Raw genomic sequence first — 13,438 nt, 5'->3', positions numbered from 1 at the left:
TCAATGTTTTATGAAGTGATACTTTGAGAATTGTAGGGAATAGGTAATGGTTTGAATATATTCCCACTGAAGACTAGCTGTATTCATATATGAATGAATCAGTCCATCTAAGCCAAATATTCTCAATTTACTGTTTTAGAACTGCAGGATTTCATTTGAGCTCTCTTCTATGAAACCTGACACAACGCACGTTTGCTGTACATTTTTCTGCACCTTGGCACTATGTCTACAAAATGTGCTTTGAAATGTTTCTTTGTTTTCATAGGGAATTATGTATTGTTTGAGGATGAGGGTGGGGGCAGGCAACCTTCCTCATTTCCTGTACCGTTGAAAAAAGACGTAATGGAAAAAAAACAGGTCAAATGAGTGAAGTGCGTGTTACCAAGGCCTGATGTTGAATTAATGGCAGCTTCCTCTGTGGATTACCATGGTAACGGGTAACGTTAATCTGACTGGCTGAGCCTCCTCCTCTGGCCCCGTGTTATGGCGCACAGTGACAAACACGTCATTGTGAGGGACCGATGCACCATCTGTCCCTGAGAGCCTGGGCCGGGTGGTACCAGTGTGCAGAATAACTGCCTCATGATGAATGTCGTTTAACCAGAAGAACCATTTGTGTACTGTAATACCAGTGGATAATCTAATTTATCTCCATATGACTAGTATCATATGGCAATAATCTACTCTTGTTCACCTGTACGCTTTTTGCCAAAGGGCTCGTCATGAATTGTATTAATCAGATTATTATTGTGGCCACTATTCTACAGCTTTTAAATGAGATGTTTGTTAGCTATGAACTAATTGGAAACCCACAATTCTTAGGTGCAATAAGTATGTTCAGTCTGTTATGATGGGAATTGGGTGTGTCAGTGGGACTAGCCTGTATAGACATTTGTAAGTGACAAGCGCGTCATTGTGAAGCATCTGTCCACCATCTGGCCCTGGTGGTACCAGTGTGGGCCCAGCTATTGTGAATTCATGAGCCCGGGGGAACTTAACCACTAAAGTTCATCTTTCATCTGAGGATGAATGCAAATGGCTGAACTTTCGACTCTTGTAAGACTGAGGGAAATGTCAGTTATGAACAGCCAATGTCTGATCCAAGCCATCTTTCATACCCTTTGTGCGTCTTTTCTATGTAATTGCATATTTTTCTCATTATGGGTGATTCAGCGTTTCCCATTTTTTTGTTTTAACCATTACAGATGTGATGGGGAATGTGTTTGCAAATAACTGTTTTTGCCCCTCAATAATTCACTTGCAAATGATGAGCAAGGTGTGAATTATTAATGTTCATCCTCTCAGGTAAATGGTCACATGGGCACAGCCTGTCCCAATCTGCATCACATGAGCTTTTCCAGGGAAACCTCCCTCTGAAGTACGAGTAATTCTCTATAGGTTTCCGTTAATCCGATGATTGCGCAAACCTGTTTTTCACATATTGCCTACACAAACCCTCATGGAGAAAATTAAGCAAGCCGCAAACGTGAACCAAATGTTCATGTTTGAGTCTTTATAAGTGAATATTGCATTTTTGGTTATTAATGTAATTAAGAAGGGAGAACAGTAGTTGTCTTTGACATCTGGCATTTTGTGTACTGTGAGTAAGCTTGCGTGAATTCAGAAAGATTCCAGCCTTTGTTTTCTAAAGGTCGTTGAGGTACAATGACTTGTGTGGAGCACGCAGTTTCTGCCATTCTTAAATTTGCCGTTTGCTGATATTAATTGCATCAATGTTGGCACATTTCTTATCCTCAAGTCGGGCCCATCTGTGATATTGGCCACTGCTCGTACGTGGGACCCCACTTGTTTGCTGAGATTGGGTGGAGGCCACCTTTGCACCACTTGCAAGACTAAATCTGTTCCTATAATTACGCATTCCTCCATAGAAAGGGGATTACCATAATGCGATTAAAATTGATGGTCTGTGCAGTAATGCCTGTACATATTTGATCCGTCTGTAGACTGCATTGATTTCTGGTGCTCGCTCCATTGTACAGTGCAAGGTGATACGCGGATTGAGTTTACACGCATTGTGATTGCATGTCATGTTTCACAGACATACAGACCCCAGCAAACAACTGCCCATCTAAATACAGACTGGCCTTGCTTTGATGGTTATAACGCTTAACATTTCAATCAACCCATACTGAGTGGTAATTTTCCTCATTACCCTTATTTTTTTATATAGATGTTCGTGTTTGGTTGCCATGGTAACGCAAAAGCTTCAGATTCTCATCTGTACGGGGGGAGAAAAGATAAATTTGCTCGATGGAGAATTTAGTGAGTTTATTTAAATGATTATTAAATTCATAATACAAAAACGTTGAGAGACCTAACAATGGCAGATAGAGTAACAAAATAAGCAAAAACACAACCGACGTAAAGGAAACCAAACATAGTTCATCAAAAATGAGACGCAATGAAAAGGCGGAAAAACGGAGAGTACTCGATGTTCTCTTTCACATATATACACGTGCTCTGTATTTGCCTTGACAGATCATACACCATGACTAGAAACGTTTGATCTAGTAAATGCAGTAGCATAGTGGCAGAAAGCAAAGCTCTTGCTCTTGGTAATGTGCAGGGTGAGGCGGTGGAGAGTGCTGTGTCAGACCTGTGGCACCGCAGTGACGGCTCGCTGTAACACTAACTCTGCGCTGGGAGGTAATGACTCCAGCGGGCTCAGGGCTGCAGCATTGTGTTAGAAACGCTGCTGTTCCAGGAGCAGGCTCGTAAGTGCTGATTTCCACCAGCAGGCGGAGCTGTAGCCAACAAGTCTCTCCTCAAAACATCCAGCAGAATACACGTAGAGAGAGAAACTCGTGCTAAAAGCTTCCGTTGGGTCTGAAGGGTTTCATGTGAAACGGTCCCACTGATGGTTGACATTTGACCTGATTATTGGACTTTTTTGGGGCTTATCCGTCATTTTGTAGCTTTCTCCCATGGAATTTTTCAGGTTTCTCTTTTAAATGTACAAGTATAGAAAGTGTGCTTACCCTGATGTATAAGTGTTCTCATCTTAATATTGTTAGAACTGTTGATAGTATTGTGTTTTACTGGATTTACTCCCCTCCTCCTTCAACCCAAATAAATATAATTTAGATTGTTTTATGCAACCAATCAATGTAATGTCCTTCCATGTAGTAAGAAATCCTGTATGTACCCTATAACTGTGTGGCTCATAGTTAATGGCTTTAGTTTAGTTTTGTCGATACCGCACATACTTACAATTAGAGCTTCATTAATAATAAGAGCTGATATTTGCACTTCTCTCTCATTTAAGTGATGAAATGCATTAGCGAGTCTTTGAGGAGCCAGATTTCCCCAGTGTTAAACGTGATGTTTCGTCTGAATGGTGTCTGAACGGGAGTGTCCTGGGATTAAGGCAGCACTTGGCGCACACGCTGTTCTCCCTCTGTGCTAACCTTTCAGTGCCTGCACACAGGGCATCAGTGCTGAGGCCTTAACATCTGTGTGCTGGAATTTTCCATCTCTCCTTTAGTGTCACACACAGGGGGCCGCAGTACATCTGCTCTGGTCAGAGGGTCCGTATTCACCCGTCCTGCTGATAAATACCCCTCTCGTCCCTCAGAGGATTCTTCCCAATTTCGGGAAGTTGTATTTCTTGGCTTCGTCTTAAGCTAATGAATTTAACTTCAAACGACGAAGTTTGGGATCTTTGCATAAGGGCTATTTATATTCTCTCGGTCGTGGCCGTTTCTGTTCTCACTGTTGTGAAAGGAGACTCCTTGTTTCCTGAGCGACGGAGGGCGGAGTTTCCCATTGGCTCTTGCTCAGAGCTCTCGCCGGGGGAGGCGTGACCCTTCTGGCCCTCTGATGCCGCGCTGGCGTGCCTTTCCACATCGCACTTCTTCAGACGCGGTGTTTCAGACCTGCGCTCCTGTCTACAGGCTCCTGAGCGTTCATAACCAAGAGTGTGCACATAACCGCGACTGTGCACACAACCGCGAGTGTGCTCGCAAGCGGGTCCGTGCACTCACTAGTGTGCACGTAACCCAGGGTGTGCACAGCAGGAAAGTACACACAACGAGAAGTGTGCTCATGTGGAGTGTACACACAAGCAGTGGCATACACGTAATCACTCAAGTTTTGACATTTCCCGAGGTTGTGTAGGTGGCTCCGGTCGGGTGACTCACACGCAGTTATTTATGACGGACGAGCACGTTCCTCTCTCCTCTAGTGTACAGTATCTGAAGCAACATTAAGCATCTCTTAAATGTCAGTGCCAGAGAGCATAACCACAGAATTAGCTGCAGAAGGTGTCCGCTGCCAGACAGAGATTAAGAAGCCTGACGTGGAGGGTTTGAACATTTTTTTAAACATCCTTCCCCCACCGGTTTTCCATTTTCAAAAAGATCACCAGATATCTGTCTAAACCAAGTCCAATTATGAGTGTAATGTGAATGGCTGCTACCTAAGGGGGACTGGCAGTAATATCACTCATTAATGTGGAATCTTAGCGATGCCTTGGGTTGGGTTTCTCTCGCTGTTGGTTTATGGAGGGTTACTGAGTCTGGAACAAGCAGTACCCACAACATGCCTGGGCCAGGGCTTGGGCATCATACACTGAAGCGCTGCAATAAATCGCTTGTCGTCGTGTTTCTTTTTAGACGGCTGGATGACCTATCAGAGCGGTCCGTGGCCCCTCCCCTGCCAATGGGGCGCTGTTGTGCTGATGTGGTTTCTCATTAGTGCATGCTGTCCCATTATTATGCCCCTGGTGTTATATTTGTAAAGCCGATGTAAATCAAAACGTCTGTGGCAGGGCGCTGCTAAAATAAGGTCCTTAATGACGGTGCCGTCCGCAGAGAGCAGGGCTCTGGTGTGGAGAGTGGAGATGGGTCTAATCTCATTCTGGGGCGCCATTTTGTGTGGGGAGGCGAATCCGCTCCAGTTATACTGCTCCTAATGGCTCTGTGACTCACTGTAATGCGCCTAAGTGAGCTCTAGACTTTGCAGCGCTGCGTCTTTATGAGAAACCCTGGGCCAGTGCAGGAGCCAGCACCCGTGTGTTAGCATTTCCCTGGAGCACTTTAGCATTTCCCCGGAGCACGTTAGCATTTCCCCGGAGCACGTTAGCATTTCCCCGGAGCACGTTAGCATTTCTCTGGAGCGTGCTTGCATTTCCCCGGAGCACGTTAGCATTTCTCTGGAGCGTGCTTGCATTACCCCGGAACGCTAGGTCTCAGACCCAGGAACCAGGCTCAGTGTGGTCTGTGCTGGGGGGGGTGGAGTGGGAGAAGGATGCTGAACGTGGTCTCGATGCTAAATTGCTCTTCTCTCGCAGTGGACAAGAACCGGCCGCGGGCAAGCCCCCGGACGCAGACGCAGACGCCCGGCCAGCCTGACCTGCTGCCCACGGAGCCCAAAGCCCCGGGCACGGAGCGCTACCGCGCGCGCTGCGAGAGCAACAACAAGTACATCCAGCAGCTGAAGAGGCTCCTGGTCTCCGGGAACCGCCGCTTCGAGGCCGTCGCCGTGGTGATCCAGCATGTCGTCACTGAGGTAGGACCGCTCCTGGCTCTCCTGGTCACTTTCTAAAGTACGCGTTCTTAAAAAGCAAGAATTTTAGATTAATATTAAAAATAAGAATAGTTGGTATGAGCTTGTCTGTGATTCAGTGTTTTGATTGAGGGTAGAGGTTTGTGCCGAGTTGAACAGGGTGTGATGCCGTTGAGATGAATATTTTGGGGTGTTCAGGGTTATGAACTCGTTGTTTTGAACATGTATTTGCTATGTTAAGCGGTAATGAGACATGTTTGCTGAAGCACAGGCATGTTCAGTACGCCCGGGCGTGTTCAGCATCTGCTGTTCACAGGTGTCATGGGGGGTGGGGGAGGTGTAACAGCGGGGTAGGTTTGTTTTGGTTATGTTCCCTCCTCCAAATGTTTGGTCTCCAGGAAGGAGCAGGCGGGAGGTCCCGCAATCAGCTCTGTGAGGGAGACATTGTATCAGAGCACCCCTCCCTCTTGTCCTCTCCTTCCCTGCCTCCATTTTGTTGTGATGTTGCTACAACAGCATCAGTGTTTTATGCCGAAGAGGCCGGCCAGTGAAAGGAAATGAGATCACGTTTGGCAGAGGGGTAGTGCATTCTGCGAATGCCTTGTGCTTGATTCGGAGCTGAAAGAGTATCTGATGTGGTTTATGCTAGTCCCTGTGCGTGAACCGTACCTGCTAAGAGTCAGAAGGTTTTATGAATCAGGCTCAATCCGTATTGCCCCCTGTGTCTTCAGTGCTTAAGTACTGATGGCCGCCATCTTAGGGCTCTCCCACATGGCTATTTTCAGTCTACAGAGAAAGAGCAGCCTCACCCATAATGTTCTGATGATATGCGTGTGAGTGTGTTCAGTTGGGCGCGTGTGAAGGGGTCACTCTGGCCAGTGCGCAGAGGGAAGAGTGGTAGCTGTTGGGTTGGAGCACGTCTCACTGTGTCAATGAGCTCTCTGTGTGTGTATGTAATTACAGCTGTGAGAATTAGGGTGTGTGTGTAAAGAGGGATGGGTATGTGTGTGTGTGTGTGTGTGTGTGTGTGTGTGTGTGTGTGTGTGTGTAAAGAGGGATGGGTATGTATGTACATGTAAAGAGGTGTGTGTGTGTGTGTGTGTGTGTGTGTGAGACGACGGCTGACATTAAACACACCAGCCCTGTCTGCAGACGGCTCTGATTAGCCGGCTGGGTGGGGGTGTCAGCCGCGTGTCTGTTATTCTGTCCTCCTGATCCCCTTCTCAGGCCTCCACATTATCACTGCGTCTCCCTGCCTGTTTTCCGTTTAACCTCTTGTGCTTCTTCCGCTAGCTACTGCTCTATATGGGAAATGGTGACTGTTCTACCATGTCTGCTTTATTGTGGGCAAACTTCTTTTTTGCACAAGTGTTTGTTAATCCCTTTGCCTTGTTCTTGGTGGTGACCTTTTAATATTTAATAATCTCTGTTGAAACACTCTTAACCCTTCATATGTGTGTGTACTCTGGTGTTAATGCCACCTTTTCACTTGCGCAAACAGTGCTCGATAGGAGTTTACTCTGTCTGCTGACGTTGAGCTGATACAGAGCTATTTTCTGACTCGGGGCAGATTAGCCGTCTAACTTTAGAGGTGTCCTTGATTAAATGACAAGAAAAACACACTGGCAAACCCGCGACTCTTGTAGTACTGTTAAGGACATGAGCTCATGTTTATTCACTGTAGCTTTAGCTGTTCAGCAGTGCCCCGGTGGTTCTGTTTTGCTCAGTAGGTAGTAGCTTGGGCACACTACAACAAAGAACATGAATTGGCATTAAATACTAATGTAGCTCTTTACATGAATTAATTATGTACACATACATTAATTAAGCATGAAATTAGTGTTTCTTTAAAGTAATTAAGGGCCAACTAATGTAGTCATGTTAGTTACATGACTACTTATACATTAGCAAACCATTGGATAAACTTGTAATTGTGTAACCATTAACAAACGCATAAATTGTTCATTCCGATATAAATTAGCATTAGCCGTTAACATGAATTAATGATTTACAAATACATTAACAAAGCCGTACCGACTAACTTCTCAGTAGTTAAACTGCATTAGCTAATGTCAATTCATGTAACATTATTGTAATCTGATACCGGTAGCTTTTCAGCCTTAGGGAATGGGGCCGTTTAGATATGTAATGATATGGCAAACTGAGTTTTATCCTGTGTATTCAGAGATGAGGGTAAGCGCTCTTTGGAAGGAGGTTAATTTAAAAAATCCAAGAGGAAGTCAGTCTGTGAAAACCTCCTACCCCCAAAGTACTATGTCCTCTCCTGCCCTGTCATCATTTTCACGGTTAAACCCCTAAACGCAGGTTAGGATCCGTAAACTTTCAAATTTAAGCAGTCGTCTAGTCCTCTTAGCAGCCATATACTGGGAATTACCTGTCAGGGTTAGAAGAGGAGCACGTTCTTAGCCAGGCATAACAAAGTAAACCGTTCGTAGTTTCCCATTACACTTGTACATCTGTCTTTATTATGAGGACGTGGTGTTGTAGTGTATTGTAAAACGGGAATCCCACAAGGACCCCTGTGCGTTACACACAGGTTGTGAAGCTGGGTTTATGGTGTGAATGGGTAGATAGGCCTCACCAAGGCCCCAGGGAGGGGGGGGAGGGGCTTGGAGCCGCAGATATCGGCAGTATTGACATGCTTTTCCTGACCGTATCAGACAGACGGCAGGACGGCTGGCGCCGCACAGACCCCGTTCCTGGCCGGGTGTAGTGCGTGGTGGGATTCTGGGAGACCGTGTCGTTAGGATTCTGCCACTCCTGTGTCTTTAAATAGAATCACACAGGTTAAATAGAGCGTGGTTTAAATAATGCACCGTTTCCCAGCAGCTGGGTGGAGGAGACCCGCGATTGGCCGTTAGGTCCCTGGAGAGTTGTTCCGTGCTGTGGGAGGGGCGGAGTCATGTTATCCACGCGTGGCTGCAGCTGCTTCTCCGCCTCATTCCTCCAGTAAGGCACGGCGTGTGGAATCAAATAACACTCAATTAAAACGGGACGATAGATAAATTCAAGCGATGAACTGGCATCAACAAATTTCCACCTTTCTATCTGAAATAATAAAAAGCTGAGTTTGCTTAAATAATTCAAGCATTTTTTGTGCAGTATATTTGCCTTATCTACAGTTGAGCATTTGGACAGGGCCGTTGCTATGGCTACACAGCCTTGGCTGGTGGGACATAGTACAGGCCACAGTCAGCGTAATGGATGTTTTGACAGGTCTGATATCTGTAATCTTTCAGGAGAGACATTGGCCTGTAGTTTAGAAAAGAGTGTACTCAGCCCTTTCCCAGTGCTACAGGAGTAGCGACCTGATAGACATGGGGAGTTTCTGAATTTTACACATGTACCTTTGACATTTAAAAAGGTATTTCATTACCTGAGGGCCAGGGTTAGGCCTCCGTAATACAATTATTGCCTCGGTATATCTGAGTTAAAGAATGCGCGAGGTTAAGCATCGCAAAGAACCTGGCAAGCCGAAACCTGAACACGTTCCGTGTTATTAGATTCTAGACATCACAACACAGAAGTCATTGGAATGAAGCATGAGGCTGGCGTTAACTGGCAAGAGGGATGGGTAATTAAAGTGCAGGTGTGGTGCGCAGATCACCGTGGAGTAAGTGTAGTGAGAGGAGGAATCTCTACAGGTCTCTCTGTCTCCCACGAGGCGTCCAATATTAATGACCCTTACCGCCAGTCCCCGCCCCTCACACGCTGACCTCACGAGTACCCTCAGCAGGAATGGCCTTCCTCTACAGAGCGCTATCATGTCATATGATAACCAGTCTCCACTCTGGCCTGGCCTGTTCTCTGGGGAGTGGGGGAGTGGGGGAGTGGGGGAGTGGGGGGTTGTGTGTGTGTGTGTGTGTGTGTGTGTTGGGAAAGCTCTTATTCCAGCAGTGACGGGGGACTGGTGCTGTTATTTCTTATTTCTCCTGGTAGGTCAGAAATGGCTTTATATGCCCTGAAGATGCTGGGGCCTGATAGGCACTCAGCAATGTGTTCCGTCAATTACGTTTATGTGAGGGCAGACGGCTGGAACATTGTTTGCGCCCAATGATCCGTAATATGGCAGCCATTTTGAGAATATTTAGTATGCGATTTAAATCCATCACGTTGATCACAAAATGCAGTTGGCTATTTATTTATTTTTCCCTGAAGGACTGTTGTTTAAATTGAGAAAGCAAGGTGCTGTGTGGGAGAGGGTGGAGTAAATACTCAGTTGACATGGGTTCCCGAATGGGAATCTCTGCCAGTAAATCATTCGATGAGGGGAAATGGGGCAGGGTTTTGTTGTGCACTGTAAGGCAGCTGATGACTCAGTAATTGTAGCAGAACACAAAGACATATTTTAAAAAGGTGGTGTCCTCTAATATACACACTCAGTCGGTAATGCCTGTGTTTCTATTGCTGATGTCTGTTTTAATAAAGGCATTTATCATGTCCTGCAAAGCTGACATTTTAGCATTCATGCAGCTTGTCACTGAAGCAATTGAGGTTAAGTGCCTTGCTCATGAGTACATCTACCACACTCCCTCTGGTATGTGAGCTCTTGAAACCTCTCAGTTTCCAGGCCCAGTTCCCAAATCACCAGACCTTACTTGCTGCCCTTATTAAGCATTGGTTCAGTTAGGAGGGGTGGTTCTCAATAGCATGGAAAATGTAGTCCGATAGCACAAATACCTTAATCATGTTGTTCATTTAACTGGACCAAGCTGAAATTGTCATCACTATGACGATATAAGATTCAACTTTCTCGCTCTTCCTCTCTCTAATGCTCAGTATTTGATCTCGATCAAATTTATTTAATTCTGGAAACGGGTTTTTGTGCAGTTGTGTATAGTTATGCTCTTCGGTTTCATGTAGGAAACATCTGTTTGCATGAAATAATTGTGTGCATCACAGACATAATAAGCTCTGTTTACTGTACATTTATATTGGTCTATATAACAAAAAGGCCCTGTTTACATATTTAAAAATAAATAAATATATGAAAGCAGACCAAACGGGATGGATATATGTTTGTTCATTGAAAAGAGGACTTATTGTGTATTCAGTATGCAGACAGGATTCGTTCATTTTTCATAAGGGTCTTCCTTTATGGCTGGGTAATTTCTGACCTAGTTTTCCCTCTACAGTTCATAGTTCAAATGGTTTTAAGCTATCTACCAATGTGGGTAGCTGAATATTTTGCTGACAATGTTTGAAATGCGGTGAATCGAGGGACGCTGGGGAGAACGAACACACTGAATGCAAATGTGTGGAATTACAGCCCCCTTATCTCAGACCTTATCCTTATATCTGGCGGATTATGGTAGAGATGCAGCTGTGGGAGTATGGTCTAGCGGAGTCTGTGTTTTGTGCTGCTCCTGTATCAGGAGGTTTACGGTAGAGGCAGCTGTGGGAGTATGGTTTAGAGGAGCCTCTGTTTTCTGCTGCCCCTGTATCAGGAGGTTTACGGTAGAAGCAGCTGTGGGAGTATGGTTGAGAGGAGCCTCTGTTTTCTGCTGCCCCTGTATCAGGAGGTTTACGGTAGAGAGGCAGCTGTGGGAGGTATGGTCTAGCGGAGCTGCTTTTTTAGCGTTGTCTCCGATGCAGACGGACCAGTTTAGAGGAGGTGGAGGCTCCACCTGGGCGGGCGCTCCGGGGTTTCCAGCGCGTGCCTCTGTGTGTGTGTGCGTGTGCACGCACACGTGTGTGTGGGTTCCTGCACCGGGCTGAAGAGGGACCATGGGCTGCTCGGGCAGCCGGGCGTGTGTGGGGGCTCCCTGCACCAGGACACGGGTAAAGAGCCTCTCTGTCGCTCTCTCTCTGTCTGGGTCTCTCGCCCGCTTTCTGTTTCTCTCTTTCTCTTCCACTCTTCCACTCTCTCTCTACCTCTACATCCCTCTCTCTCTCTGTCTCTATCTCCCTCTCTCTCTCTGTCCCTCTCTCTCTCTGTCCCTCTCTCTCTCTCCATCTCTCTCTCTCTCTCTCTCTCTCTCTCTCTCCCTCTCTCTCCCTCTCTCTGCAGGGCTGCGGGGTGCTCTCTCCCGCTGTGGTTCTGGGAGCTCCTCGTGCTCTTTGTCCTGCTCGGGGGGATGGGGGTGCAGAGAGGGGTCGGGGAGGTGGGCTGTTGCAGTAATGTGTGTTCTGCGCTCAGGTATTGATCCGCGGAGAGTCTGGATGGGATTGGGGGGGGCGCGGGGGGGCTTTGTATCGTCTCTGCGTCGCTGTGGGAGGTTGACGGGAGAACTGCAGACCTGCTGCACACACACACCGCACGCTTACTTGTGCACACGCACACACACCGCACGCTTTCACGCACACACACCGCACGCTTACTTGTGCACACGCACACACACCACACGCTTTCACGCACACACATGCCACATACGGACACACACATACACACAGTCTTACATACACAGACACACACACAGTCTCTCGGGTTGTACACTCTTTTACATGAGCATTATATGACTGTTATTTGAGGTGGACTGGACATGCATTGTCATTCTCAGCTGCTGCAGTATTGTGAAAGAAGGATGTGTATAATTCGGTGAGGGGCTTTTTGTACAGTCATGTCGCTTGCCCTCAGCATACAGATTATTGCTTTACAGTGCTTGCTCATGCTTGAAATACAGCATTCTGGCCGTGCTGCATTCCGCTGAAAAATGTTTTTCATTTTTTATTCTTCCCTGTTCAATTTCCTGCTTCAAACTGAACTGTGGACGTGGGGTGAATTGAGCCGTCACTCACCCAGTGATATCCTGATGCGGAACAGTCAACAGGATTTCTGTTAGACCGGCAGCATGCATATGTGTGTTTGTTATTCAGGAAAAGGGCTTTGTCAGCATCGTGTCTGACACTCTATCCTCAAAAGGGAAAATTGGTATGTGATGAGCTCTAGGGCCTGTCTCTCTGCTCTTCAAATATTTTTAAAAGCTCACTTGTAGTCAATTCAAACACACTTTGGTTCACACATTTACTGTAGGTGTGGTTGGTTGACAGCCCTCATCACACAACTGTGTGCTGAAAGGTGCCATATGTTTGGTAAAGCTAAATATTTAACATGCCATTTAAGCGTTCTTAAAAATGACCCAACCCGTAACCCAGCGTTTTCTTTAACAGCACGAGGAGACGCTGAAGCAGAAGCAGGAGCTGTCTCAGGAGCTGGTGAACCTTCGAGGAGAACTGGGTAAGGACGCAAGACTTCACTTTCCCCCAGACCACTCCAGTGTTTGCTACAGTGTTGTGAAACCATCTCAGAGTGTAAAAGCTGTTCGTTTCGCAAGGGGTGGAAACCAATGATGGCTCTGTGTTGTAATTGGGAGCTTGTGCCAGTCACAAGCTTAGTAATGCGATAAAGGGAGGTGCCACTGTTTCTAGAAATATTGTCATTACCCTTTAGAGGTTTTTTTTTTTAAACCACTCTACGGTTGGGTGTGTGTCACTGCAGTGCAGTGAAGGGAGATGCCCTCTCTCCTAGATTACTCTGGCTTCAGATTTCCCAGAGAGCTGTGGGGGCTGACCTCAGTCCCAGTGGTGCTGTCTCTGGCTGCCAGTCACCCCTCCCAGCATAGAGCTGGTCATGCTTGCCACTCCTGCAGAACCAGCCCTGACTGGTCCTGTCCTTGTACTACTATGCTTTCTCGCATGTTTGTCAGTTAGTACTGGCAGATGACAATAGACTGAGTGTCTAAAATTAGCATGTTGTCAGTGGCAATGCGGGGGGGTCCTGTCTTTTGGCGTGTTCCTGATACTTGCACATCCTAAAGCATGCCACATGACTTCATTACCCATAAGCCCAGTTTGTCAGCTTAGTGGCACATTCTTTTAGCGCTCATACCATTAAAGAACGACCCCCCATAAGCCCCCCTCGTGCTTTTGGTGCACGGTACTGGCTTTAACT

General features: G+C 46.5%; 1 protein-coding gene across 7 annotated transcripts in view; it reads left to right on the top strand.

Moving 5' to 3' along the window:
- Window positions 1-13,438, top strand: part of mtus1a (microtubule associated tumor suppressor 1a) — a 54,416-nt gene that overhangs the window by 32,361 nt on the left and 8,617 nt on the right. For 6 of the 7 annotated variants that reach the window (XM_061252543.1, XM_061252540.1, XM_061252541.1 and 3 more), the window contains 2 exons: window positions 5,312-5,529; window positions 12,658-12,724. In XM_061252543.1, coding sequence (XP_061108527.1) covers window positions 5,312-5,529; window positions 12,658-12,724 — 285 coding nt within the window. Of the gene's footprint in view, window positions 1-5,311; window positions 5,530-11,149; window positions 11,329-12,657; window positions 12,725-13,438 lie in introns of those variants that run through there. The other variant, XM_061252546.1, reaches the window with a different exon arrangement.

Source organism: Conger conger, chromosome 8, assembly GCF_963514075.1.
Source record: "Conger conger chromosome 8, fConCon1.1, whole genome shotgun sequence".
Lineage (NCBI taxonomy): Eukaryota > Metazoa > Chordata > Actinopteri > Anguilliformes > Congridae > Conger > Conger conger.
This window is presented reverse-complemented; position numbering and strand designations above follow the sequence as displayed.